Raw genomic sequence first — 27,075 nt, 5'->3', positions numbered from 1 at the left:
TCCCAATCCGTGGGCTGGTTCTCTGTGCTTGGTGCCAGTCAGTGCCAGCTGGCCGCTCTGGCTGGAGACTGGGGTGGCGCGAGTGTGGGGGAGGGGAGGAAGTGGGCAGGAGCCCAAGGGGGATGGGGGCCGGGGGCCGGGATCCGAGGAGGGGGCCAGCGCGGGGGTCCCATGGGACGAGGGAAAGGCTAGACTGAGTCTGAGGGCTTCCAGAGCAGCAGAGGGGGTGTCAGGCCCCCAGTCTGGCCCTCCTGCCCCTGGCACGTCTAATCCCCTCCCCATCACCCACTTTCCTCCACAGCCACCCCCTGAAGCTGTCCCTAGCTAATTCGTCTTGGTCCCTTTAAGAGCTGCCTGGGAACTGGGGCACCGGAGGGGGCCGGCAGGGCCCCCACCCCCTCCCCCTGCCCTGCCCGCCCCTGCTCCGCCCCCTGCCCTGTACAGACTCTGCTGGAAGTCTTGGACGCCTGGGTTAGGGTCTCCACTGCTGGGCTGGGGGTAAGGCTGGAAAGTCGCGGGGAAGGGGGACTGTGGTCCCTGGGGGAGGGGATGGGAGGGTGGGATGCCAGTTTCCTAGCACTCTGGGGATAGAGCATCTGTGCCAACTTCAGTGGATAACATGGGGGGTCCTTCTGGGTGGCCCTCCGGCCTCAGACTGGGGGAAGGGCAGCTCCGGGGATCTTGAGGGGCAGAGCCCGGGGGCAGGAAGGCTGTGTCTCCTCACCCTCCACTCCCCCATCTCATTTTCCTGGAACCCTCCTGTGATAAATCCCATCAGTCCCTCGCTGCCCCTCCTGCAATTAAAGACGTGGGGCCCTGGCACCCCATCTTCCCACAGGTGGGGAAACTGAGGCTAGGCAAGCCAGAAGAAATGGAACCATGTGTGTGTTAGCAGGAGAGTTGGAGATGAGGCTGCAGGAATCTTCTCCCTCCTTCTCCACCCGGAAGAAGGGGACACAGGGCATTGGGGGTCCAGTTCACCCCAGCATAGTTTTAACCACAGCCACGGCCACTGCCCGAGACTAGGTCCCCGCTGCCTCACCAGGACAGCCTAGCCCCTTCCTGGAATTAAAACGATTCCATAGAGCAAGACCAGGAGAGGCTCCCCGAAGCCCGCCTGCATAACCTGGGGTTAAGTAGAGGTGGGAGAGCTCGCAGGCTCCCTCCACTTTGCTTCCCTGGAGTATTTCAGAAATGTGGCCCTTACAATTCTGCTCCAGAGATGGCACTCAGTTCCCCTAGAAGGGAAGGAGGCAGAGGAAAGACCCAGGAACACTCCCAGGTGGGAAGTCCTTCTGTAGTCTGACCTCTTCCTTCCTCTTACACCACCAGCTCAGCTGCCTCTGGCCCTGCCACCGTTATTTCCCTGCCACCATGTGCCCCATCCAGGGGGAGAAGAGCCTGAGCGAGTGGGCACTCTCTCAGGCCCCCAAGGCCAAGGGGCCGCCGGCAGCGAGGAAGGGTTGCCGTGGGGGGCGGTGATAGAGCTCTGCTCAGAGCCCACTTCTGCTTTCAGCACAAGCCATGCCCAACTGGCCCCACCCCAGGCGGAAATGCTCAGCCACCGCCCCCCCACCCCAGACCTGAAGGGGAACCAGACTGGGCCTCTGAAAGCTCAGCCTGGGGCCGGCACCAGCACACTTTACTTCCTTCTTCTTAGAAACGCTATTTCGTCTAGAAATGAGCCCAACTGCTCCCAGGTAGGATAGAAAGCTATGATTTTACCCATGTGAATCAGAGAGAACCAGCACGCTGTCTGGGGTCACACAGCAAGTTCGAGGCGGCCTGGCCTGGGACCCAGGGCTCCTGCTTCCCGGCCCCCCGGTGCCTCCTCCCCCAAGCCCAGCGAGGCCAGCCTGGAAGGGGCTTTGTCCACTGCTCATGTTGCCAAGGAGGGAGCTGAGGTCCAGTGGGGGCAGGAGAGCAGGAACGGGTGCTCAGGTTCGGGGCTGGGAGAGGACACAGGCCCAGATTCAAAGCTTCCGGCCAGACCCCTGCTTGCCCCACAAGAGGTGGGAAAGAACCCAGCTCAGGCTTGTCTCTGCTTTATCCCCATCTGTTCTAGACCTTTGGAAAGTCCCTTCTGCAGTCTGCCCTCGGCCTTCCTCTTATAGCATAGCCCTTCTCCTCCTGACAGGTCTCAGAGGGCTAGCCAGAGAAGGCTCTGGTACAGTGGCTTGGGAAGAAATGGCAGAAGCTGAGCGTGGCAGTGGACGCCTTTCCGGGGGAGTCGGGAGACTAAGAACAGAAGAGAGCTTCTTAGCCTTCTTGACAGAGACCCTGCCTCTCAGCTTATTTGCACAGATATTTGTATGTTCACTTGCCTCTTCCTTGGCAAACTTAGTTTGCATGGGGTCAGGCTGGCTGGTGGCCAGGTACGACCTCCTTGCCCCTTACATAGACACAGTTCCCAGGGAAGAGGGAAACCCAGAGAAACTGACCATAGAGAGAATTTGGCCCCACATGACCCCTGAACCCAGCTGGGGGACATCTGTGAGGTGATGCCTGCTTGACAGGGGAAGAGGGAGCTGAGCAAGGACCCCCCCAGGGGCTAGTGTTCCCCTCCTGCCTCCCCGCCACATCTGGAGCCCCACCTCCCCCACACATGTGGATCCATGAGCCACAGAAGGTGGGGCGCAGGGGGACACGGGTAGGAGGAGGAAGAATATGGGGAGATTCTAGTCCCTCCCACTTAGAGATGCGGTCGCCATGGTGACTGAGGACCAGTGAGGCGGGATGGGGTTGAGGATGGGGGGCGGGGGTGTGGCAGGGACGGAGGCACTGGGAGACAGGAACTGCCTGGCTTTCCAGGGGGAGGGAAGCACCGTGCGTCCCCAAGCTGCAGGTAAGGGAGCCAGAAAGCTGAAGGGAAGGGGCGGGCCATTGTCTGGCGCACGCTCTGCCCTGAGGAGGGGGCAGACTGAGGGGTCGGGCCATTGTGTGCGGTACTCAGCTCAGCCTTCCAGCACAGTCAGATTGGAGGAGGAAGCCTAGGAGGCCCTGGGTAAAGGGCTAGGGGGGATTGGGCTGGGCGGGTGGTAAGAAGGCTGAGACACAGTGTGGGTGGGAAGAGGTGTGGGGTTGCTGGGGGAGTAGAAGCTAGGGACATCCCTTGTGCCTTACACACAGTAGGCACCTAAATATAAGTTGATTTGACTTGTTTGTGATCATAAAAAGAGGGCAACAAGGGGCAGGGCAGGTGGGGCTGAGGAAGGCGAGCCAGGAAGCTGATGTTCCCCACAACTATGCTCTTCTGGGGCTGCCCTTGAGGCTGGAAGGGAGGGGGGGAAGGGGGCGTTGGACCTGCTAGGTCATTGGCAAAGCCTTTCTCCCCACTCCTGGAGCCCCTCTCAGTGAGGTATCCATGTGCCCTGGGGCACTGAAGAGACAAAGTGCCCCAGAGTTCTCTGGGTGAGCACGGGGTGGGGAGGGAGGGGGGAACATGGGGTAGGGGTCGGGGGGGGGGGGGGGACACAGGGGGGGGGAGGGGGGGGGGGGGAGGGGGGGGGGGGGGCCAGGGGGGTGAACACGGGATAGGGGTGCAGGGGGTGAGCATGGGGTAGGGGTCAAGAGGGTGAGCCTGGGGTAAGGGTGCAGGGAGTGAGCACGGGGTAGGGTGGAGACCAACATCTCCGTCTGCCCTCCCACCTCTAACCCCCAGAGCTTGATCCCCACCCTGGACCAGAAAACTTGGCAGGAAGGGGCTACAATCTGATGTGATCTAGGGGTCGTGGGGAAAGTGTCCCCAGAGGAGATGGACCCTGGGGTGGGGGACAGGGTTGAACTCAGCACTGTTGTTATTAGGGGGTCCCCAGGCTGAGGAGAAAGGAGCTGAGGGACCCCCCCCATTGGGGCTATGCAATGTCACAGCCCCTAAGGCCTTGTCCCTTCTTACCACCCCCCCCCGAGCTGAACTTCACCTGCTGGGCCCTGGTTTCTTCACTGGGACAGGGAAAGGGGAGGTGGGGCCCTGTCAGCGGGGAGCTTGCTCCATGATGCTGCTGCGGCGGGCAGGACTTGTTACATCATCCCCCGGCCTGGTGCAAAAGGAAGATGGGGGGCGGTCCCGTGCTCAGAAATGATCAGCCGCCTTCGGGACGGCAGCAGGAGAGCATCAGATCCTGCGTGGGCCCTTCTGAACGGGGGCTCCCGTGACTGCCCAGGTCACATGCCCCTGAAACCAGCCTGGCGGTGGGCTCCCCAGCTGCAGCGGGGCCACGGCTTTGGGTCGCGGCGTCTGACTCCGGGGCCTCCCATGCAAGAGGGGCAGTGGCAGGGCAGGGTGCCCTAGCTCCTGGTCAGGCTCTTCCAAAGACCTTGACGGCCCTGCCGGATGTGGGGCTCGTGCCTTGATCTTACGGCCAGAGAGGTTTCTGTTCCCTCTTGGGTCGGGAGTCCCCTGAGATACATGCTCTCAGCCCAGAAGAGCTGAGCTTGCCGCCCCCCACCCCCACCCCCGGGAGCTGTCTGCCCCGTCCAAGTGGCCCAGGGCTAAGGGAGGACCGCAGGAGTCAGCCCTCCCCAGACACTGGGTGGCCAAGGGATTCGTTTTAGGCAGATCTGAGTCTAACTTGTCTTCTCCCTGTGTGGCCTCCCTGAGCTTCACTCTCCTCTCCTGTGAAATGGGACCACGGTGGTGCCTAGCTGCTAGAATTCTTGGCTGGACCAAAGCTTAATAATGCAAACTATTCATGTTGGCTGGAGGGCCTGAGAAAGTTGACCTGGGTCGGAAGGAAAATTCCTGGGTCTCTGGGGAAGGAGGACGTGGGACCGGCATGTTGAATAGAACACTTCCAGAGGCAAAAACAGGGCGTCGGGCTGGGAGCGTGGAGCTGGAGCTGCCTTCCCCACGTGCCCCCCATCAGAACTCCTCCCTGTGACCCAGATAAGCTAATCTGTTCAAGCAGAGAGGCCCAGGGCCAGGGCAGGTCCCAGTCTGGGCTGGGAGGTGGGGAGGCGCAGAAGGTGGGGTCCGGGTGGGAGTTTCCCGGGACTCTTGAGAGTCTGTAAGACTTTCTCTAGTGGCTTGGCCCCTGGCTTCTCCCAAGGACCTGGCCACCAGCCTCCGTGAACGTCTGGGAGAGTCGACACAGTTGTCAGGAGGGGTCTGGCTGAGACCAACCCCCAGGCGAATGGAGGGGAAATGCAAGCAGAGAGGCAAGGAAAGTGCGCGAGGGACCCTGACGGGGGAAATCTAGGGGGCGACCTGGGCTGCACGGTGGCAGGAGGGGAGGCGTCCCTGCCTGAGGAACGGGCATCTGAGAAGGAGTTGGGTCCCCAGTTGGAGCAGGTCAGCCCTGTGATGGCTGTGCTCCTAAACCAGCAGCCAGCCAGTTTCGGACTGAGTGGGCCGGAAACTACCCACTTTATAGGTTGTGAGCCCTCGGTGCTAGACGCCTCATTAGCCCTGCATTATGATGGGGCTCCCCCCTGGGGCCTCCAGGGGCAGGTGAGCCACCACCACTGGGGGTTTGGGTGCCTCAGCTGTGTGTCCCCGAGGTGCGAGCTCAGATGCGACTTGCTCTGGGCCTCCGCCCGGCCTGCTGGCTGGCCCAGGAGTGATGGGCACCAGGCTGCAGAGGGACTCGGTCAGCACGGCCACGGGTGAGAGCCGAAGTCCTGCTGCCATCTCTCAGGACTGCGGCCTAGCTGGAAGTGGAGGTTTGAAGGTTAGACCACGGCAGGCCCTTCCGAGTCCTTAGCAGTGAAGAGACCTCATCGTGTGGGTGAGCCAAAAGAGGAACAGAGATGGTGTCATGTCTCCTCCCTGTGAGGGCTTGAGCAAGAGAAGTCACTCCTGGGTTGCTCAGACAGGATGTGGCATATGACAGAGGGCAGAGGGGTGGCTGACATGACCAAGAAACTTTCTGGCCTTTTCAACTTTCTGGATGGATGGAGAGAGAGAGGGAGGGAGGCTGAGGCGAGTCTCCTTTCATTGCCCGCCCAACCCCACCCCCAGTTCCGCCCAAACCAGGGATCTGTCAGGACTCGAGAGGTGGAAATTCTGGTTTTCCGGAGCTCCCAGTGCTGGCTCTGGCACTATGGGCACCTGGAGGGCCGCGCTCCCGGCCCAGCCCGGCTGAGCCCTCCATCCCCCACCTCCGGGGCCTGGGGACCCCCTCCACCCCAGAGTCCGGACACCTGGGGTTCTGCACTGTGGCTGGCTCAAGGGTATGTGGGATGAGGCGGGTGGCTGGAGGTTGACGGTCCAGGGGACACAGATGCAGCCACCCAGGGAGACAGAGCCCAGGGACAGGGCCAACTGCAGGAGCTCCGGGCGGTGCTGGGAGCCTGCGTGGCCCCGCATCGCCTCTCTGCAAGGAGAGGGCCAGGTAGGCCTGGGCATCGAAGACCTGCGCCCGGCTGGGGCGAGGGGAGAGGTCAGGGCAGGCCGACTCAGGCCTGGGTCACCGGAGGGCAGGGGTGAGGGTGCGGCACCAGGGTGTCCACAGATCTGAAAGTGCTGGGAGACAGGGGTCCGGTTAACCTGTGTTTTAAGTGCAGGGATCTGCTCCTCCCGGGGCCAGGCAAGGGTTTGGGTTCTGGGCTACGGGGAAGGGAAGGAAAGGAGTAGACAGCAGGAAGGACTTCCTGAGAGTAAGGAGAGAAAAGGCAGAGCAGGGCGGGCGGTGGCCAGAGAGCAGGACAGGCCTGACGGCAGGACTCCGACCCCCGAGGCGAGCGCGAGGCAGCCAGCTGGCATCCGTGCGTGATGGAAGCGAGACTCTGAGGGCACTCTGCAAAGGAAACTGTCCCCTCCCCGGCACCCCCAGCCCCACCCCTACTTCTGCTGCCTGGGGCTCTCCCATTGGTGCCTGGGGGGGATGTGGTGAGGATGGCTCACCCAGAGAGTGCCTGGGTGCCTGTTTCCCCAGAGCCATCTGGTGACAGCCTCCAGCTGAGCATGGCCCTCCTGGCCCCGGGCCGGGACCCTTGGAGCCTCCTGGGCTTTTTCCTGTCCCCGCTGTTTCTGCCGCTGCCGCCGACTGCAGGGGCCGGTGCGCAGGAGCCCCTGCCCAGGATCACTTACCGGTCAGGTAAGAGTCGCAGGGCTGTGTGCCGGCCGCCAGCCGAGCTGGAGGGGCGAAGGAAGAGAGAGCCCGAGGGAGGGACGTGGGGAGGAAAGGGACTTGGGGAGCGCCAGAGACTGAGGAAGGAGTGAAGAAACTGTGTGGCCAAAGACTGAGGGAAGGGAGGGCCCAGAGTGCTTCTCGGAGATGGTGCTTTTTCTTTCCCTCACCTCCCAGCACGGTCATCAAGCCGGGCACTTCAGACCCCTAACTGCTTTCTCACCCCCACGCACCCCCAAAGCCAAGGCCCCTGCTAGAAGGTCATCCGTGGACCTGGCAGCCCGGAACCCGGCAGCCGCATGGCAACCACACAGATCACACCGGACCACACCGTGTCCGGTAGCGTGGACCCCGGGGTTGAGAGAGTCAGGGCAACCCACTGGGGTACGGGCTCTGGGACGCTGTCGGCTGGTTTCTTGCTGAGGCTGTGGGGGCCGCTGGCCCTCCCACCTCCAGGGAGAAGGCTCAGGGAAGGACTTGGGCTCTGCAGGAGGTGTGGGGGCAGGGTCTCCTGAGCATCTGTGCTGGGTGCTGGAATTACCAACAGAGACAAGACTCGGCCCTGCTCAGGGTGCTCGCAGGCCTGAGCGGGGAGGCAGGTGAGCAGCCAACCGTGCTAAGGGTGGTCAGCTCGGTGAGCGAAGGACTTACACAGCTCTGAGGGAGGCCGCCCCCTTCCAGCACCTTGCCAACTTCTTCTGGGCCTGAGATGGTCAGAGCTTCCAAAGGTGACGCTTAGCTAGGCAGTCCTCTAACTAGGGCCAAGGTGCGAATGCACCCATGAGGGGATGGAGCAGCTTGTCCCTGTCGCTGGTGTGCCCCTCCGGGAACCAGCTCACCGCCCGCCCCCCCCCCCCAGGTGACATCCAGGCAAGTCCACAGGGGCCTTTGAAGACATATGTGTCTGCTCTGCTCAGCCTGTGGCTATGATTCTAGTGGTCGAAGTTCCCTGCTAGAGGAGGGGAAGGGGGGTTGGGGAGTGTGATCCTACAAGCCACAGCTACCCCAACACACCGTCCTGTCTGTGGCTCCCAGTATCTTCCTGTCTGTCTGTCTGCCTTCTGCTCCCCCGCTCCTCCCTGGGGGAGGACCAGCGCATCCCTCCCCTGCCCCCTCAGCCCCTCCAGGCCTGGAAGAGTGCCCACGTGCCTCACTCTATTTCCTGTCCCTTTGTCTGTCTCTTGGGTGCAGGCCACCTTCATTAGCCTGTCATTAGCCTGTCTCTGGCTGCCTCTTCTCTCCCCTGTGGGCTCAACACAGAGCTCCTACACCACCAGCAGGCAGGGTGGGGATGGGGGAGGGGGAGCTGCCGATGGAGAGCGGGTCCAGCTGCCAAGGCCTGGGGAGCACACTCTGCCAACCCTCCCCCCACACCTTGACCTCAGAAGTCAGTTGCCTGCCCACCCACTCCTCATCACTCACCCCTTCTCATCACTACCCAACAGGGGAGGGACGCAGGGCTCTCAGCCTCTTCCACCAGAAGGGCCTCCAGGATTTCGACACTCTGCTCTTGAGTGGTGACGGAGGCACTCTCTATGTGGGGGCTCGAGAGGCCATTCTGGCCTTGGATATCCAGGACCCAGGGATGCCAAAGCTGAAGAACATGGTGAGGAGGCCGGGGACAAAGGGTGTGGGCTGGAGGTGAGGGGGGGCTGACAGCTGCCCCGTGCCTGGACCGCCCATGCGTGACTCACTGCCCAAGTGCTGTCAGCTCCAACCGGCGGTAACCAGCAACTCCCGCTACATATATCCAGTCTGGAGAACAGAGCAGAAATACCATAGTGGTCTCACTATTTGCTGGTATCATGCATTCTGGCTGAATAATACTAATTGCTAAAATTGCTGATATGGAAATCATTGACATATGACAGAAATACTGACTCAAATTATATCAATAATCTGATATCCACCCACTGGTAGAAATCACCGAAACTTCTGTATTAAATTATAGTCACCCTACTAATGGGAACAATGTGAGGAAGAAAGGGGGAAGGAAGGAAAGAAGGAGGGGAGGGGCGAGCAATTACTGAGCATCTTCCTTGTTGTGTCTCTCAATGTGTGGTCTGTGGACCACCTGCGCATATGGGATGCTGGTTGAAAATGCGGATTCTCTGCAGAGGTGTGAGCCAGGAACTGACATTTTAAACAATTTCCCCAGGAAATGTGTGGTTTGTCAACTGCTGCCCTGCATAGCATGCATTACATTAGGTACTTTACCTATGTTCCTGGCTGTGCCCTCCAGAAGCTTGTGTGCTTGACTAGGACCACTCAGCCAGTAAGGGGCTGAGCCTGGATTCGAACTCAGGTCTGGTTCCACAGGCTGTGTGCTCCCACAAAGGTGCGCCCTAAGGAACACCAGTATCGTCAGAATAATAGCCATGGTCATGGACTGATGTTATTAGAGCTCATGTCACCGGCCACCATGCCTGCTGGTGGCTGGAAACTAGACCCAAGGAGTGGACAGCAGGTCGAAGCTAGAGCACGAGACCTCACATCCTCTCCCTCCTGACCCCCCGCTGCAGATACCCTGGCCAGCCAGCGACCAAAAAAAGAGTGAATGCGCCTTTAAGAAGAAGAGCCATGAGGTAAGTGGAGGTGGGGGTTTGGGGGCTCTGGGTGGAGAACCCCAGAGTCCCCAGACCATCACTGGATGACGTCAGGTTGGGCAGGTAGTGGAGGAGGTTTCTTTCCATGGTGATCGTCTGCGCCACGTTCTGTGAAGACGTCCAGGGACTGCCTCAGCAATTCCGGGCCCTCTACCCCCTGGGAAGTGGGGGGCAGCCCGTGGGGCCCAGGTGCGAGGGGCAAGTAGCCGGACACCCGGATTCTCCGTCTCCCCAGACACAGTGCTTCAACTTTATCCGTGTCCTGGTCTCTTTCAACGCCAGCCACCTGTACGCCTGTGGTACCTTTGCCTTCAGCCCCGCGTGCACCTTCATTGTGAGTTACGGCTCCCGGCGCTCAGGCCCAAGCACCCCTTCTCACACCTAACCCCCTCCTCTCTAGCTCTGGAAGACCCTGCTCTTCCGGATGTGGGACCCTCGTGAGCTTCCTGGCCTCAGTTCCCCTCCACGTCCCTCTCCCTCCCTCACGCCCCTCATTTCCCAGACATGAGACTCTGGCATTCTGGCCCCCAGCCTCTCCCCCCCTTTAGGAACTCCAAGATTCCTACCTGTTGCCCATCTCCGAGGACAAGGTTGTGGAGGGGAAAGGCCAAAGTCCCTTTGACCCTGCCCACAAGCACACGGCTGTCTTGGCAGGTGAGTATCAGGTTCCTGGCATCCGCTTTCCGGGGTCATTCTGTGAAATATGGAAGCTGACAGTTTCCTGAAAGGGAACAGAGGGAGCGGAAGCCAGGAGCCTCTGAACACCAGATCAGAGGGAGACTCAGCACCCCAACCACCAGCTCCTGCTGATGCTGCCACAAAGGAGGTGGAGAGAGATAGGGAGAGAGGGTTCACACGGGTCTGGTAAGGGTCTTGGGCAGAGAAGAGGCCTGAGCTTCGGCCATTTGTTCCACAGAGGTTACAGAGAAATCACCCTCTGTGTCCTCGCAGACAGACTCCCCATCCTGGCTTCCGGGACGAGGTGGCCTTTGGCTTTTGAGTGGGACCTCAAAAGTTAGGTAGATGCGCACGGATGATGTTCCAGGAAGAGAGGGGTGGGACCGAGGTGTGGAAACAGAAAACACAGCCCCCTCTGGGGAAGAGAGAGTGATTCTATTTGGCAGGTGGTTCAGCTGGGTGTGTGAGGGGCAGTGAGAGAAAGGCTGGACAAGGCCAGCACACAGAAGGACATGATGGGTGGCTCTTCCCTGCGGCAGGGTTCCCTAACAACGGTGCTCAGTGGGGTCTGCCAGCTGGGCTACGGGCGCCACAGGAAGGTGGAGGGCACAGGAAGGGGGCCGGAGACCCATGTGGGTACTGGCCCGGGTCAGAGGCAGGTCTGAGGAGGGCGGAGGCTCCCTCCAACCGGGAAGCCTCCCGCCCTCTCCCCTAGATGGGATGCTCTATTCTGGCACCATGAACAACTTCCTGGGCAGCGAGCCCATCCTGATCCGCACGCTGGGACCCCAGCCCGTCCTCAAGACTGACAATTTCCTCCGCTGGCTGCAGCGTAAGGACCTGAGCCCCCAGCACAGGTCTGGCCCTGCCCCGAGCGCGGAGACCCGGCCAGGCCCGAGAGCCGCGTTCCTGCCCTCCGCCGTCCTCCGTGCAGAGCCCCCTCTGTGCCGGGCGGCCCTGTTCGGGGGGTGCAGTCCCCGCCCCCGTGAAGCGACGGGAGCAGGCGCCCCCAGGGCCACCCCTGGCCAGCCGCGGGGCATCCCGTCGGGAGGCCGGCCGCTCCAGTCCCAACCCTAAGCCTATGTGCCCCGCCCCGCAGCGGACGCCTCCTTCGTGGCAGCCATCCCTTCGACCCATTTCGTCTACTTCTTCTTCGAGGAGACAGCCAGCGAGTTCGAGTTCTTCGAGAAGCTCCACACGTCCCGGGTGGCCAGAGTCTGCAAGGTCTGCGGCCGGGAGGGGACGGGGCTGGCCGTGGGGGGAGCCAATGGGGAGGTGGCAGAGGCGGGACCGAGCGCCCAGGGCCCAATGGGGGCGGGGGCGGGGCGCGGTGGGCGGGGCGTCCCTGACTCCGCCCCCGCGGCCCTAGAACGACGTGGGCGGCGACAAGCTGCTGCAGAAGAAGTGGACGACCTTCTTGAAGGCCCAGCTGCTGTGCTCGCAGCCGGGGCAGCTGCCCTTCAACGTCATCCGCCACGCCGTCCTGCTGCCCGCCGCGGCCTCCGCCGAGCCCCGCGTCTATGCGGCCTTCAGCTCTCAGTGGTGAGCAGCGCGGCGGGGACGCGGGGGCTGCACGCGGGTCGTGGGGCCCAGAGCGCTCACTCCACGCACTTCACCTAGGAAGGCATGTGCCGGGCACCACGCCCCAGGAATCTGACTCATGCCCTTCGTGTAGATGGGACAAATAAAGCTCAAAGAGGTTCTTACTCCTTTATATCCTGCCCGGTTCCAAAAAGGGTAGGAGGCAGCCCACGGAAGGCAAACACTGAGACCAGATAAGATCAAACCGATGAGGAGATGGGAGTAAAGGGAGGATAAGAAGGCAGGGATAGGGTCAGCACATCACAAATGTTTGTCATTTACGCAGTGTTGGGATGCTGGGTACGAATTTAGCTTTGAGCTTCCTAATGGCCAGAGCAAAGAGGGAAACACCATCAGTGTCACGAAGATAAAACTAGTCATTGCTTGGAGGCTGAGAAAAGTTCATTGCATCAAAATATCTGGCCCCACAAGGTTTAGGTGTCTGCTGTCCGTGGGTCAGGTACCAAAGATATCTGCTGTAAGCAGGGGCTGGTATCAGTGGCATCCAGAACTGAGGACATGGTGTGTGCCACAATCAGGTTAAAGAGGACAAGAGGAACCTGTCTCCACAGACCAGGGCTAAAGGAATAGAAGTAGCCTCATAGTCGGGCTCTGGTTGGTTGTCTGAGGATCAAGAATCCAGGGGGCCCAAAGGAGCAGGGCTTCATCTGGAGCCTGTCGGGATCTGGTTACACCGCCCCTCCCATGGGTACAGTCCAGCCTGGGCAAGACAGGCAGAAGCCACCCCAAGACCCGAAACCCAGTTAATTGTCCTTAAGGATAATCCTAAGACGGGCTCTCCTAACCCTTATCACCACGGCTGGCGGGAAAGTAGGCAGCAGTAGGCCAACCCGGCCCTCCACACTCCTGCCCTCCACGGCTTTCTCACAAGGGTGGGTGAGGGCTAGAGGGGGAGCTTCGTGGTAGAGAACAGAGATGACCATGTCCCCTCGGGCTATCCCCAGGCAGATTGGTGGGACCAGGAGCTCTGCCGTCTGTGCCTTCTCTCTCAAGGACATCAAGCGTGTCTTTGAGGGGAAGTACAAGGAGTTGAACAAAGAGACTTCACGCTGGACTACTTATGGGGTCCCCGAGATCAGTCCCCGGCCAGGCAGCGTGAGTACCACCCCCAACACTGAGCAGCCCTCTGCCCCCACTGATACACACATAACGCACATATCAAAGTATCTGTCATGGCACAATAAATGTCCAATAAATGTTAGTGCTCCCTGCCCTAACCAGTCCCGTCTGCTCAGATACGCACCTGCTGTGGTGGCCCCCATCCCACAGGTGTCCAGCCCATCCTGCACACAGAGTCCTCCCCTCTGCGAAGTGCACCCCAAATACCTGGGTGTATCCCTGGGGAAACAAGGGAGCATGGGCTGTGCCAAGGACTGCCTAGGCATCTTCATCTGCATTTCTTATTTAACTTTTGTGTTTTGATCCGAGTTGTATATGGCCACCATTTACAGAATCCTATAGATCTACACAGTCAGTTACCAAAAACAGCCCTATGCCCTGTCTTCCACTTTTCCCTCTCTAGAGGGACAACCACCTTCAACTCTCTTAGCTGATACTTTTGGTAAATACCAAAATCTCCAAATCTCTAACATACTTTTGTTGCTACTTCTTGATGTTTCAGTTTCAGGCAGGATCTATTGAATTCCCATTCTGGATGGTGAGGATTTACCTGTGCCCCCCACCCCCACCCAGTTGTGTATGTGCCTGTAGCAACCAGCAAGAACTGTTTGGGGGCATCTGTTTCCAAATTCACGTGCGCTGACATGACACTGGTGGCCCGAGACCATGGTGGGAGTATGAGCCAGGGCAGTCAACAAACACGAGTCAGGGCTCCCTGACCCCCACCACAACTGCTTTACCAGCACACCACTGCACCCACCCCTCATCTCCCAACATAGTTTTATAATAATTTTGGTTAGATCAGTATTTAGATTAGGACTCATGCACAGCTGAGCCAAGGAGCAGGCCCTGATTACTTTTCCTTTTTGCATAATTTAAGAATTTCCCTGGGGGGAGTAATTATCTCTCTTCTTTTCTTTCTTTCTTTTTTCTTCTTTTTCTTTCTTTTTTTTCTTTTTTTTTCCTTTTTTTTTTTTTTTTTTTTTTTTTTTGGCTTGCTTTGTTTTCTAAGCTCTTAACATTAATTCAACCCCAAACTCTTCCTCAATGATCCGCATCTGTCTGAAGACAGATCCATTAGGCATTCTAACAGTTCCATCTTCCTGGAGATTGTTCCTGTCTGCTGCAGTCTGGACCTCCGTCCCGGGCACTGCCACCATCCTGGTATTTCCCTTCTCATCATTCTGGGCATCTCCTTTGTATCTCTCTGTGACATCTTCATGTTTCTTACATCCCATGGCTTCCTCTTTTTTTTTTCACTATCTTTATTTTTTTAAGATTTTTATTTTTAAGTAATCTCTACCCCCCATCGTAGCTCAAACTCACAACCCTGAGATCAAGACTCACATGCTCTTGCGACTGAGCCGGCCGGGCGCTCCTTTCTCTTACTTTCTTATTTTAGTGGAGCAGAGCCTCCATAGATTCCTGGAAAGAGATACGTGGCAGGTACGTTTTTTGAGACTGAATGTCTGAAAATGTCTTTATTCTACTTTTGCATTTGATAGTTTGATATGTGCATGTAATTCTAGACTAGAAATAATCTTCCTGCAAAACTTTGAAGGCTTGCCTTGTTATCTTCAAGGGGACGGACATCTAGAGTTCTTCCGATTCTTAAGTCTCTGAAAGTCCCCGTTCCCACTGGAATCTTGTAGTGCCTTTTCTTTGTCCCTAGCTGTTCTGAAATTTCACGGTATTGTGCTTTGATGGGACTCTGTTCCTTTATTATGCTGGATGTTCAACCTGCCCCTTCAGCCTGGAAGTATAGTTCCTTCAGTTTGAAGTTTTCTTGAACAATTTCCTCCTATTATCTTTTCATTTAACAAATATTTTTCGAGGCTGCCTGCCACTGTTCCAAGCTCTGGGGGACACAGCAGTGAACGAAGTGGACAGAAGTCCCTTCCCTCATGGAGCAGACTCTCATGTTAGGATGTTTTCTCACTTCTTACTGGGACTCCCGGACCGGTCCGCTCCCTCTTTAAATCCCAACCAGTTTCCCAAGCCTTTGGTTTTGCCCCACTTTCTGGGAGAGTGTCTCAATTTTATCTTCAAATCCTTCTATCAGATTGTTAATTCCTGCTAAAATATTTAATTTCCTAGATTTTTTGAGCTTTTTAAAAGCCTTTTTAAAAAAGATTTTATTTATTTATTTGACAGAGAGAGACGCAGCGAGAGAGGGAACACAAGCAGGGGGAGTGGGAGAGGGAGAAGCAGGCTCCCCGCTGAGCAGGGAGCCCGATGCGGGGCTCGATCCCAGGACCCCGGGACCATGACCTGAGCCGAAGGCAGACGCTTAACGACTGAGCCACCCAGGCGCCCCTGAATATCTCTTTTATAAAAACGTTCTACTCTAGTTTGTTGTTATTTAAACAGGTGAAATTTTCCGACCTGGCTCATGCCATTCAATTTCCATTTCTGTCGATCACACAGTGGCATAAAGCAGCAAAACTGGGGGCACCGGGTGGCACAGTAGGGCAGCACTTGGTTTCGGCTCAGGTCATGATCTCAGGGTCTTGAGATCAAGCCCCACGTTGGGCTCCATGCTCAGTGGGGAGTTTGCTTGAGATTCTCTCTATTCCTCTCCCTTTGCCCCTCCCCCTGCTGTCTCTCTCTCTCTCTAAAATAAATAAAGAAATCTTTTTTAAAAAACAGCAAAACTGAAGGGGGGATGATTGCTGTGTATGTTCTAAATTGCTTCGAAGGGTCTCATTTGAGATAATTTGCCTAAGAATCTTGATCTTTTTTAAATATTTGGAAACATCCAATAAAAATGGAAAGAAAGGGGTGCCTGGGTGGCTCAATTCGTTAAGCATCTGCGTTCAGCTCAGGTCATGATCCCAAGGTCCTGGGATCGAGCCCTGCATCGGGCTCCCTGTTCCGTGGGGAGTCTGCTTCTCCCTCTCCCACTCCCCCTGCTTGTGTTCCCTCTCTCACTGTGTCTCTCTCTGTCAAATAAATAAAATCTTTAAAAGAAAAAAAAGGAAAGAAAAAATGTTCTATTATAGAGAATGTCACACATGTATACAAAGTAGACAGAATAGTAAAAGGGACCTCCACCCACCAGCCAGCTTCAACACATAGCTAAGCAAACTTGTCTCAGCCATGATCCACCTACGCGCCCCCTCCCCCCAGGTATTTTGAAGCGGATTCTGGACATGGCATTTTATCTGTATTAGTGTTGTAAGGCTGCTGTAACAAGTTACCACAAACCTCCTGGCTTCAAACAATAGAAATGTATCCTCCTGCAGGCTGGAGGCCAGGCGGTGGAAGTCAGAGCACCAGCAGGGCGGAGGCTCTGGGGGAGAAAATGTCTCTGTTTCTCCCCCAGATTCCGTTGGCGGCTGGCAATCCTTGCTGTTCTTGGCTCGTAAACACCCCAACCACTCCATCATCACTTTGCCTTCTCCTCTGTATGTGTCCTTCACTTCTCGTGAGGACACTTGTCACTAGATTTAGAGCCCATCGTAATTCAGAATGAGCTCATCTCAAGATTTTTAATTATATCTACAAAGACCCTTTTTGCAAATAAAGTCACATTCATGGGTTTCAGATGGACGAATTGGGGGGGCACCAATCGACCCCCTACATCATCCATAAATATTTTAGTATCTCCAAATGATAAGGGCTTAAAAAAATAGCCGTAGTACCACTTCACACCATAAAAATGAATAATTCTTTAATCTAATATGCATTTAGTATTCAAATTTCCAGTAGTCTCAAAGATGTCAGGCTCAGTCTGAGGGCCCGGGATCATGACCTGAGCTGAAGGCAGATGCTTAACCGACTAAGCCACCCAGTGCCCCCAAATCCCATTTATTTGAATCAAAATCTAAGTAAGATATATAAGTTTGGATTAGCTATTTTTTTTTTTAGTTTATTTATTTAAGTAATCTCTATAACCAATGTGGGGCTTGAACTCACCGCCCCAAGATCAAGAGCGGCACGTTCTTCTGACTGAGCCGGCTAGGCACCCTTTAGATCATTGTTCTTTTAAGTCTCTTTTAATCTGTATGTTCCCTTTTTTTTTTCTTGCCATTTATTTGTCCTATAGAATTTTTCTCAGTCCAGATCTTGGTGACTATGGGTCTCTGTGGTGGAGTTGCTGTATTTCCTACACCTTCGTTGGAGGTTGGGCCTCGAGACTTGGTCAGATCAGAGTTTGACTGGGGGGCAAGACCCCTTCACCGTGGTTGTAGGTCTTCTTCCAGGTCATGTGTGGCATCCAGCTCCCTCTCTGCCGTGGGGACTCCTCTTATGTAGCATTATGGTCTGGTTTCAAGGGCACACGGTCCTTGCTCAGCTCTGGTAAGACAGCAGTAATACTTTGCTGTGAGGGTCTCTTTTCTCTGCATCATTTAGCTTTTTGTTTGTTTTTTTCCATTGGTTTGTTTTGGTCTCTTTCGTGTTCATGGTTTAACTCACACGCCTGGTGGCTCCGGGCTCTCTGCTCTCATAGGAGTGGGGACTGTGAAGCTCTCTGGAAGCTTCGCCCCTGGATGTGACTCGTCAGCGTGGGCCCCTTGTTGCTCACAGAAGATGGCCTGGCTGGGCCGTTTTCTTGGGGACCACTGGTATCAACATTGTCAGGGCTTACCTCTGACCTGCCCTCGGTTTTCTGGAGGCCTCTTCCAGCCTTGTGCTTGGAGGGAGACTGGCCTGGCTGCTGGCACCAGGGGGCCGGGGGTTGTGTCCCCACATGCACTGCGCCTCCCCGCCTTCACCCCTGCCTGCTGCCCTCACCTAGAGACCCTCTGCTTTCCCGTCTCCCAAGAAGGAGCCTCCAGTCCTGGGCCGGGGCCTGCAGGGCCACACAGGGGTGCGGGATCCCAGCCTGCCAGGTGCACAGACTTTCAGAGGCTCTCCTGACGCAGTCCCATCCTTCCCACTTCCAGAGCTGGCCCACTGCTCATTCATGACCTTTAGGAATTCTGCCTTGTAAATCAGATCATTTTGGCTACCCAGGGGCTGGCTTAAGAAGATTCTTTTCTTTTTTTTTTTTTTCCTGCTCAGTCTTTTACCATATTTGTTCATTTGCTTTTCAGCTTTCACCCAGTGGCTGTCTTCCCTTCCCCCCGTCCCCCCCTTTCCAGGGAAGGAGGAAGTGAGAGTAGGTGCATGTGCTCATTCTGGCATCAGAATGAAATACAGATGTTATTACCTCACATTGCAGATGAGGAAATGGAAGCTCCCAGAGGGGAGTAACTTGTCTGAGGACACAGTGGCAGGTGACCGAGTGGGACTGGCCCTGAGATAGCGCCCTGGGGTGCGGAGGACAAGGCTCCCGACCGAGATCAGGACACAGTGCATGGCACGCTGGTGTGGGCAGGGCCTTCAGAGAACAGCCAGCCCACCCTCTGTCCACCGCCCCCCTCCCCATTTTATGGGTGAGGAAAAGGAGGCCCGGAATGGAGAAGGGGCTCCGCCAGACTTGTGGAGCAGGTTCGTGAGACACCACCCCTTTCTGTGACATCCTTCATTCAGTGACTAACTCGGCAAACACTTATTGGGCGCCAGCTGTGTGCCAGGGCTCATGCTGAGTAAGCCTGGGGCTACTGACATGGGCACGTCGTCCCTCATCCTACTTGCCGCAGCTGCCAGGCACCCCTGGGGAAGGCGTCAAGGCCGGGAGAAGGACAACAGCCAACATTTGTTGAGTTCTTACTTCATGTCACTTTCCACGTCTCCGTACGTTTCCTCCGCACAGTAAGCCGGTGATACGCGGCACTGTGTGCAGAGCCTGGGATGCCAAGCCAGGCAGCCCCAGAGCTTCCATCGCCTCCCGAGAGGAGGACCGCCTTGAGGGAGGCCCAGCGGGCTGGACCAGTGTGTCGGGGGGCAACGGTGAGCTTGCAGGAGGGAGAGCGCTGACCCGATGCGCCTCCTTCCCCCTTCAGTGCTCCGTGGGCCCCTCCTCTGACAAAGCCTTGACCTTCATGAAGGACCATTTCCTGATGGATGAGCAGGTGGTGGGGACACCCCTGCTGGTGAAGTCTGGTGTGGAGTACACGAGGCTTGTGGTGGAGACAGCCCAGGGCGTCGATGGGCACAGCCATCTGGTCCTGTACCTGGGCACCGGTGAGTAAAGGTCTCCAGACATCCTGAAGTGACCAAGCAGGGACCGCAACCCAGGTTGCAGAGGGAAACCTTGGAGCTCGTTCACTCCTGCTTTCATTCCGCAAATGCTTCCTGAGCACCTACTATGTGCCTGGCACCCTGCTAGGCTCTAAGATATGGTGGGGTTACCCAACAACGCAGTCTCCATCATTTCTGAGCTTTGAGTCTGGAGAGGGTGATGGGCACAGGAACACAGAGGGCTTTGCTGGCCCTAGCAGGAGCTGTCTGTCTCCCAGAGAAGCCACGTGAGGGCCACATTAGAGCCGTGAAGAGCTGCCGGGTGTCGGGCGGCTGGGAGCAGCGAGGGCAGGGCCTCTCCTTCAGGATGTTGGCTGTGAAGGGCAAGTGGGGAGGGGGGTGACTGGAGGAAGAGGGGGTCCCACCAGCATGCTTTTGTTTTTAAAGATGGAGAGGTCCTCAGGCTCCAGCAGGGAGGCAGACGGTGAAGAAATGGGCAAGCCAGGGGGTAACTGGCAGGGGAATTGCAGAGGAAGCTGAAGCCGGAGTCCAGGAAGCAGAGGCAGCTTTTACGGACAGGCTTTTGTGATGGTGCGGGAGAGGAGGACACGAGGTCTTGGGCTGGGAGCGAGGGGTAGGAAAGGGGGAGGTGTGAGGAGAAAGGGGTGGATTCAAAAGTCAGTGTGGAGAGAAGGAGCGAGAGTCAGCGGGGAATGTGCAGGATTGCCGGGCGTGTGTATGGAGGGCCCGATGGGGGTGGATGACCTCGAGCTTCCATGGGAGAAAGCTACAGGTGCGCCGATCCTTCCAGGACACGTTCCCAGCCACTGTATCCGCTGCGCACATATTGGGTCCCAGCAGAGAGCAACAGACAAAAGCTCAGTGCTTGTGGAATGTATGCAGACAGACAACGAACATACGACATGAGCCAAGGACTTAATGTGTTATGAGACTAGAAACTGATTTTGAGGACGGGCGGGTCCGAAGGCCAGCTGGGAAGGTGGCAGTTTTTAACAGGGCGGGCAGCGCAGACCTCCCTGAAGTCCTTGGAGGAGGGACACCTGGTGGAGGTGAGGGTGGATGCTGATGGGGTTTCTACGGAAGGGCTCAGCTGTCCACTGCCCCAAGTCCAGGGAGGAGTGGGTTGGGTTCTTGCAAAGGAAAGACAGAGGGGCAAGGGGTTCCAAGCCGTTTATCACAGACTTCCCGTCAGCCCCCCAGCATAGAGGGGAGCAGCCTGACCAGCCTGAGTCCGTGCTCCCTGTCTCTCCACAGCCACAGGCGCCCTCCACAAGGCTGTGGTGAGTGGGGACGGCAGTGCTCATCTGGTGGAGGAGATCCAGCTGTTCCCTGATCCCGAACCTATCCGCAACCTGCTGCTGGCCCCTGAACAGGTGGCGAGGGGCCTTCTGACCAGGCGGGGGGGGCTTGGGTGCTGGGCCCTTACTGGGTGTGCAGAGGTCACTCTCCCTCTCTTTTCCAGGGCGCAGTGTTTGCGGGCTTCTCAGGGGGCATCTGGAGGGTTCCCCGAGCCAACTGCAGCGTCTACGGGAGCTGTGTGGACTGTGTCCTGGCCCGGGACCCCCACTGTGCCTGGGACCCCGAGTCCGGAACCTGCCGTCTCCTGCCCACCCCCACCCCGTGAGTGCTGGTCCTGGACCGCGGTGGAGGCTGGCCCACCAGGACCTTCCTCCCCGGCATGTGGGGTTCTTCCTCTCTCCAGGGGTGACTGGCACCGCCTCTCCCAGGATCTCCCTCCTGTGGCAGAGGCTCCTCCTGGGATGGGGTTGCAGTCTTGAAGCTGCTCCAGCCTGCCTGGGTTTACCTGCCTTCTTCTCTGCCCCACCCTGCCCCCCACTTCCTCTCCCCTCTTCCCGCTTTGGTCTGTTTCAAGGCCTGAGGTTTGCTTTCCCTGCCTTCTCAGGAAGTCCTGGAGACAGGACACGGAACAAGGGAATCCAGGGTGGGCATGTGCCACTGGCCCCGTGGGCAGGAGCCTCCAGCCTCAAAGCCGCCCCCAAATCAGTGAGTGTGGAACCGGGTGGGGGAAGGCTCAGGTTGGTGTCCCCCCCCCCCAAAACCTGCCTGGCTTGAGAGCTGAACACCCAGACCTGGGGCGGATTTGAGTCCTGGCTTCGGGAGGGAGGCCAGGAATTCCAAGCTGGGATCCAGGATTGAGGCTGAAGTCTGTTTTGGTGTCAGAGTCGGAGTCAGATGGACTGAGGGTCTGGGGTCCAGACTGGAGATAGACGAGGGATCAGAGTTGAGTTTGGGAGCTGGACGGGAAGGTGGAGGGGGGTGGGGGGGAGTCAGGGTCCAAATGTCGGCAGAGCTTCCCTGCCCTCCGTCTCCCCTCCCTTAACCCTTCCCTTCCTTCATCTACAGTTAAAGAAGTCCTGGCTGTCCCCAACTCCATCCTGGAGCTCCCCTGCCCCCACCTCTCGGCCCTGGCCTCGTACCGCTGGAGTCAGGGCGCAGCCAAGCTCCCAGAAGCCTCTTCGGCGGTCTTCAATGGCTCCCTGGTGCTGCTGCTGCAGGGTGGGGTAGGGGGCCTGTACCAGTGCTGGGCCACGGAGAATGGCTTCTCGTACCCTGTGGTGTCCTACTGGGTGCACAGCCAGGATCAGCCCCTGGCCCTGGACCCCGAGCTGGGGGGCATTCCCCGGGAGCGTGTGGAGGCCCCACTGACCAGGGTTGGCGGCGGGGCTGCCCTGGCTGCCCGGCGGTCTTACTGGCCGCACTTCCTCACAGTCACTGTGCTCCTGGCCTTAGTGCTTTCAGGAGCCCTCCTCCTCCTCCTCGCCTCCCCACTGGGGGCTCTCCGAGCCCGGGGCAAGGTGCAGGGCTGTGGGACCCTGCCCCCGGGGGAGAAGGCCCCCCTGAGCCGGGAGCAGCCCCTCCAACCTCCCAAGGAACGCAGGCCGTCCGCCAGCGATGTGGACGCCGACAACAACCACCTGGGCACCGAGGTGGCGTAGACTCTGGGCGCAGGGTAGGGGGGCGACCGCCGCGCTGCTGGGGGACCTGGGGCAGCACGGCCCTGAGGGCGGGGGCGGGGCACAGCACACCACCTTCCCGCCTTGTCACCCGGGGCCCTCAGCGGGGCTGGAACCCAGCAGCCTGACGCCCTGTGGGCCTCCCCTCCACCGCACACATGGGCCCTCCAACGGGCCGTCCCAGGCCTGGACCAAACAAGAAGACCTGGAGCGGATCCCTCCAGAAACATACCGCTCCAGGAGCCCCTAAAACACGAGACTGCTCCAGGCCCCTTGGTAACGAAGCCCAAGGTGTACACGAGTGGGCACGCCGCCGCCCGCCGTCCCTGGAGACCCCCCCCCGCCGGGGGCAGCAGCCGCCCCCACGGACACCAAGACTCCGCCGTCCCAGGGCCCTGCAGGGAGCTGCCCCATCCTGCCACCTTGTCCACCCAGCACCGCTGACCCCCGGCAAGTGACCACCTTCCTTCTTGTTTCGGTCGGGGCAGACTGTGACCCCTGCTGTGCTGGAAGGACAGGGGTAATCTGAGCCTTGTTCCTGCCTCACCTCGGGCTGACCTCTTCAGGCCCTCCTCTCCCCTTTCCCTTATTTTGGGATTCAGAAGACCGCTTGTCACAGACAGTTTATTTTTTATTAAAAAGACAAAGCTCACGACTGGTGTGGTTTCTGTGGGAGCTGAAGGCTGCAGCCGAGGACCGCGGGGCGGAGGGCCTCAGCGGGGAGGAGCGCCAGGTTTGTGGGGGCCGCGGCCGCCTCCAAGGGCAAAGCACCTGCCCTGCCACCTGCCCACACCCAGAACCAACCCCACAGCCCTTTCCTCATCCGTGGCCGCTCCCTGCAGCTGCTGGCCCCACGGTCCCTGCTCCCCTCTTGGTGGACTGAATTTACGGAGCAACCGTGCAGCCACCCCCAGCCTGGCCACACCCTTCCCCGATCTAACAGTCTGAGGAGCCGCGCTCTGTGCGCACCCGTTTGGAGGCTCCTCTCCGCCGAGACCCCAGCACTGCCCTCACCCTAGCACCCTGCCTCTCCCACCAGCCCCTGTGCTGGGTGCTCTCTGCAGGGTCCAAACAAAGGATAACGCTGCACCCTGCCGCCCCCCACACCCACTGGCTCTCTTCCCCGTTCTTACCAAAGCCCAGAGAGGGTCCTTTCCGGCTGCCTGCCCATGGCTCCCCCAGAGAGGCCCTCACCCCCTTGGATGCCCTGTGCTCTGGCTTTCTCCCCTACCTCTCTGCAAAAATGACTCACCGAAGCTACCCGTAAGCCCCACCTGGCCTTGACCTCTGTGCCACCTTCACACTTGGCCACTGTATCCCCATAACTCTCTTTCTCTGGGGCTTCTTTTTTAAAGATGTTTTTATTTTTAACACGGCACAAAGCAAACAATGTGTACTTCATGTAAGCGGAGTCACACAGTATTTGGCCTCCTGCCACTGGCTTTTTTCACTCCCATAACATCCTCAAGTCTCATCCATGTTGGTGGACTTCCTTCCCTGTTGGGGGCTGAACACTGCCGTTGTAGGTTCGTCCCGCAGCTTCTTCACCTGTTCACACGCTGGTGGACGCTCGAGTTGTCGCACTTCTTGGCTACGGTGAACGCTGCTGGAATGAACACGGGTGCGCAAGCCTCTCCACATCCCGTCTGCTGTGTCTTCTTTACTGGAGTGAGTTGGCTTCTCTAGGAATATCTCTCTCCCCGGCTGGCTCCGTCTTCCTCATCTTCCTCTGTCACCCAAGGTGCTGTTACCCCAAGCCTGGCTTTCGCTGTTCAAGCACCTGCGAGACTCGTCTTGCGGCTCCCCTGCGGACCTCTAGACCAAGAGCAGTGGGGCCCCCCGAGGGCGCTGAGCCAGGACGCGGCTGCTGCCAGCAACTCGGCGCACCTTTCCTGTCTGTGCTGCCACCCCTCACCTCTCGAAAAGGAAGGCACAGGAAGCTCCTTCTGCTTTAAGCGTTACGGATCCCTCACTGCCAAACGGGCAGCTCCAGAGCGAGCTTTCTCCTGCGCTCCAGCCAGCACGAGGACAAGCCCGCCGGACGTCTTCATCCAGGGGACCCAGAGGCTTCTGGAAGCACATCCTTTCTCTCCTCTTCTCTGCCTCCCCTCACCATCACTCTGGAAATTTCTCTTTCCTCATCTCCTTCTGAGGTACAGTTTAGACGCCTCTGTGCCATCTTCCCAACCAGCCCAAGCCCTGGCCGATTCTTCTCCCCCAAGATTTCCCTGGCACTCACTGTGTGCATCACTCAGGAGGTACCTGAGCCAACTAGAAGAATGCGGACAGGGAGTGGGCTGTCCACACCCCGGCGGACAGGAGGCACCTCAAGCCACCTCCACAGCCGGCAGCGTGAGGCACTACGCGCCTAGCGACAGGACGCTTACCATCTGTGACAGCACAACCTCCCTCCCACTCGCCCTACGTGACCTCTCAGCAGCCTTTGACCTTGGTGGCAATTTCTTCCTGCAACACCTGTCCTTTGGTCTCTGGCTGTGTGCTCTCTCACTTACCTGCCTACCTGCCTGCCACTGCACCTGTTTCCTGCGAGCATCCTTCTCTTCTCTCCCGCTAAAAGCTCCCTTGGACAGTGTCACCATGCCTACTACTTCTTCTCCCACCGCTTTTTTTTTTTTAAGATTTTATTTATTTATTTGACAGAGAGAGCGGGGGGAACACAAGCAGGGGGAGCGGGAGAGGGAGAAGCAGGCTTCCCGCGGAGCAGGGAGCCCGATGCGGGGCTCGATCCCAGGACCCTGGGACCATGACCTGAGCCGAAGGCAGACGCTTAACGACTGAGCCACCCAGGCGCCCCTTCCTCTCCCTCCTCTTAACGAAAGACGCCCATCTGTCCATCTATCCATCCATTCAGCAAACACGCACTCAGCACGTGCTGTGGTCCAGAATTTGACTTAGACAGCAGGAGACACATGAGTCAGACTTACTTCCTGTCCGCACACGGCTTACAGCACAGCAGCAGGGCCGGCCACAAGCTGGGGAAGAGGTCTTGTGGGGGACAGTGCATTGCCTGCCCTTCTAGCTACTGCTTACCTCCACTTGGACACGCCACAGACACTCTAATGCAACATGTCCCAAATTCAATTTATCATCCCCTCCAAACCTGCTCCCTCTCCCATGTTCCCCTATGCTAGCGATTACACTGCAACATGGAGGGTTGGGGCTCACCCAACACTTCCTCTCTCCCACCCCTCCACTCCACTGACTGGGTCCCCACCCCATCTCCTCCCCCTCCTCGCTTGCCCGGGAATTCCTCAGGACCTCTGCAGTCCCACCAGGTCCTGACCACCTCACCAAGGCAACCAGAGCCGACCCCTAACCAGTCTCTTCCACCTTTCTGCCACTCCCATCCAGACTCCATTCTCTGGCCTGGGTCAAGAGGAACTTAACTAAAAAAAAAAAAAAATTCTGCCTAAAATTTGAAATGGCTAGGGGAGCCTGGGTGGCTCAGTTGGTTGAGCATCCGACTCTCGATTTCAGCTCAGGTCATGATCTCAGGGTCGTGAGATAGAGCCCCACGTCGGACTTCGCGCTCAGCGGGGAGTCTGCTTGAGGTTCTTTCTCTTCCTCTCCCTCTGCCCCTCCCCCTGCTCGTGCACACACGTGCTCTTGCTTTCCCTCTCTCAAATAAATAAATAAATTTTAAGAGGAAAAAAAACTTGAAATGGCTTTTCATTCACTCCAGAGTAAAGAACTCCGGAATAACCTCCTGGGACAGTGTGCCTTTCCTCTAGTTGCTCCATATACACCTTGCACCACATGCAGCGGCCGAGCACCTTGTACTGTTTTCCGGAAACCTTTACTGAGTGCCCAGCACTATTTCAGGCCTTGGTGACACAGAGATGAACAGACAACCTGCCTAACGGGACTAACAGTATGGTTCCTTGAGGCATGCTGTTTCTTCCACCTAGGACATCATCCCCTCTGGATTCTTCTCAAACCTATCACGCAGTTAGGGCCCTACGTACACCTCACTATAATCCTTTTTATACACTGCTGCTGCTTCATTGGGTTTCTGTGTGCCTGGGTAATACTCTCAATGCTGAAATCCTCTCTTTCATTCAAATATTTACTGAGCACCTCCTATGTGACAGGCACTGTTAGGTACTGATGGCACACCAATGAACAAAGCAGACACAATTCTTGTGGTCATAGAGCATACATCCTAGTGTGGGAGACAGATGACAGAAATAAGTCACACAGGTAGGGTGCATTAGATGGTGATGTGCTGTAAAGGAAAAAATTGAGTTGCAGAAAGAAGGTTGAGTGGAAGGAGTGTCTACAGTTTTAAATAGGAGATTCAGAGTAGGTCTCATTGATAAGGTGAAGTTTGAGCAATGAAACAATGAAAGAAAGTACAGGCTATGTGGATGCCTGCAGGAAAACTTCCAGACATAAGCAGAAGCCAGTGCAAAGGCCCTGAGGCAGGAGTGAGAGTAGGAGATGAAGGGAGAAAGATACTGGGTGTGCAGGGTCGGGGGGAGATTGTAGGACCCTGTAGGCCTTTGCCATTGTAGATATTGGCTTTTACTCCGAATAAATGGGGAACTGCTGGAGCATTTCTAACAGATGAGGGGACATGATCTGACCTAGAATTTAAAAGCATCACCCTGGCTGCTGTCTTCTGATTAGAACATAGCAGGAGCAAGAGTGGAAGCAAAGCAACCGGTGAGGTAGCTTCTGGAATCACCCAGGTGAGAGTGGTGGCTGGGGCCAGGCAGGCAGTGTGGAGGTGGTGGGGAGTGGCCAAGCTCTGGCCGTATTTTGAGATGAAGCCCATGGTGTCTGATGACAGGCTGCACGTGTTGGGTGAGAAATGGAGAGCGTGCAAGGATGCCCCCAGACACTTGGTCTGTGCAAACGGCAGAGGGGACTTACCAATGAACTGACGGGAGGAAAGGGATGTCTATTCAAGTC

At 57.4% G+C, this 27,075-nt stretch overlaps 2 protein-coding genes across 3 annotated transcripts; both read left to right on the top strand.

Annotated features, from left to right (window-relative positions):
- The first annotated feature begins 450 nt into the window (after positions 1 to 450).
- On the top strand, positions 451 to 22,792 carry SEMA4A (semaphorin 4A). Of its 2 annotated transcripts, none has more exons than XM_025858952.2 (15): positions 451 to 498; positions 6,876 to 7,037; positions 8,516 to 8,676; positions 9,593 to 9,655; positions 9,912 to 10,010; positions 10,225 to 10,330; positions 11,070 to 11,186; positions 11,454 to 11,578; positions 11,724 to 11,896; positions 12,901 to 13,051; positions 18,967 to 19,147; positions 20,420 to 20,538; positions 20,628 to 20,785; positions 21,069 to 21,169; positions 21,530 to 22,792. In XM_025858952.2, the coding sequence occupies exons 2-15, from the start codon at positions 6,905 to 6,907 to the stop codon at positions 22,120 to 22,122; spliced, it is 2,280 nt and encodes a 759-aa protein (XP_025714737.1). In that variant the 5' UTR covers positions 451 to 498; positions 6,876 to 6,904; the 3' UTR covers positions 22,123 to 22,792. The 2 variants fall into 2 exon arrangements, with proteins under 2 accessions (XP_025714737.1, XP_025714736.1); XM_025858951.2 differs by lacking the exon at positions 451 to 498 and adding an exon at positions 5,956 to 6,171.
- LOC112813693 (uncharacterized) lies at positions 22,299 to 26,277 on the top strand. Its single transcript, XM_025858781.2, has 5 exons — positions 22,299 to 22,416; positions 22,743 to 22,873; positions 23,667 to 23,808; positions 23,882 to 24,293; positions 24,396 to 26,277. The coding sequence occupies exons 1-5, from the start codon at positions 22,299 to 22,301 to the stop codon at positions 24,796 to 24,798; spliced, it is 1,206 nt and encodes a 401-aa protein (XP_025714566.2). The 3' UTR covers positions 24,799 to 26,277.
- Positions 26,278 to 27,075: the final 798 nt, after the last annotated feature.

This window comes from Callorhinus ursinus, unplaced genomic scaffold, assembly GCF_003265705.2.
Source record: "Callorhinus ursinus isolate GAN/ISIS: 27379988/994484 unplaced genomic scaffold, GSC_fseal_2.0 scaffold92, whole genome shotgun sequence".
Taxonomy (NCBI): domain Eukaryota; kingdom Metazoa; phylum Chordata; class Mammalia; order Carnivora; family Otariidae; genus Callorhinus; species Callorhinus ursinus.
Note: the sequence above shows the minus strand (reverse complement) of the source record. Positions and strands in the feature narration are given on the sequence as shown.

Excerpts from the sequence above, each read along its gene's own strand:
- SEMA4A (XM_025858952.2), top strand. The coding sequence starts at position 6,905 with ATGGCCCTCCTGGCCCCGGGCCGGGACCCTTGGAGCCTCCTGGGCTTT. Across the intron at positions 11,579-11,723 it reads GGGTGGCCAGAGTCTGCAAG|AACGACGTGGGCGGCGACAA; the intron begins GTCTGCGGCCGG and ends CCGCGGCCCTAG. Across the intron at positions 13,052-18,966 it reads TCAGTCCCCGGCCAGGCAGC|TGCTCCGTGGGCCCCTCCTC; the intron begins GTGAGTACCACC and ends TTCCCCCTTCAG.
- LOC112813693 (XM_025858781.2), top strand. The coding sequence starts at position 22,299 with ATGGGCCCTCCAACGGGCCGTCCCAGGCCTGGACCAAACAAGAAGACC. Across the intron at positions 22,417-22,742 it reads AGACTGCTCCAGGCCCCTTG|AAGACCGCTTGTCACAGACA; the intron begins GTAACGAAGCCC and ends TTTGGGATTCAG. Across the intron at positions 22,874-23,666 it reads TCAGCGGGGAGGAGCGCCAG|GTTCGTCCCGCAGCTTCTTC; the intron begins GTTTGTGGGGGC and ends CTGCCGTTGTAG.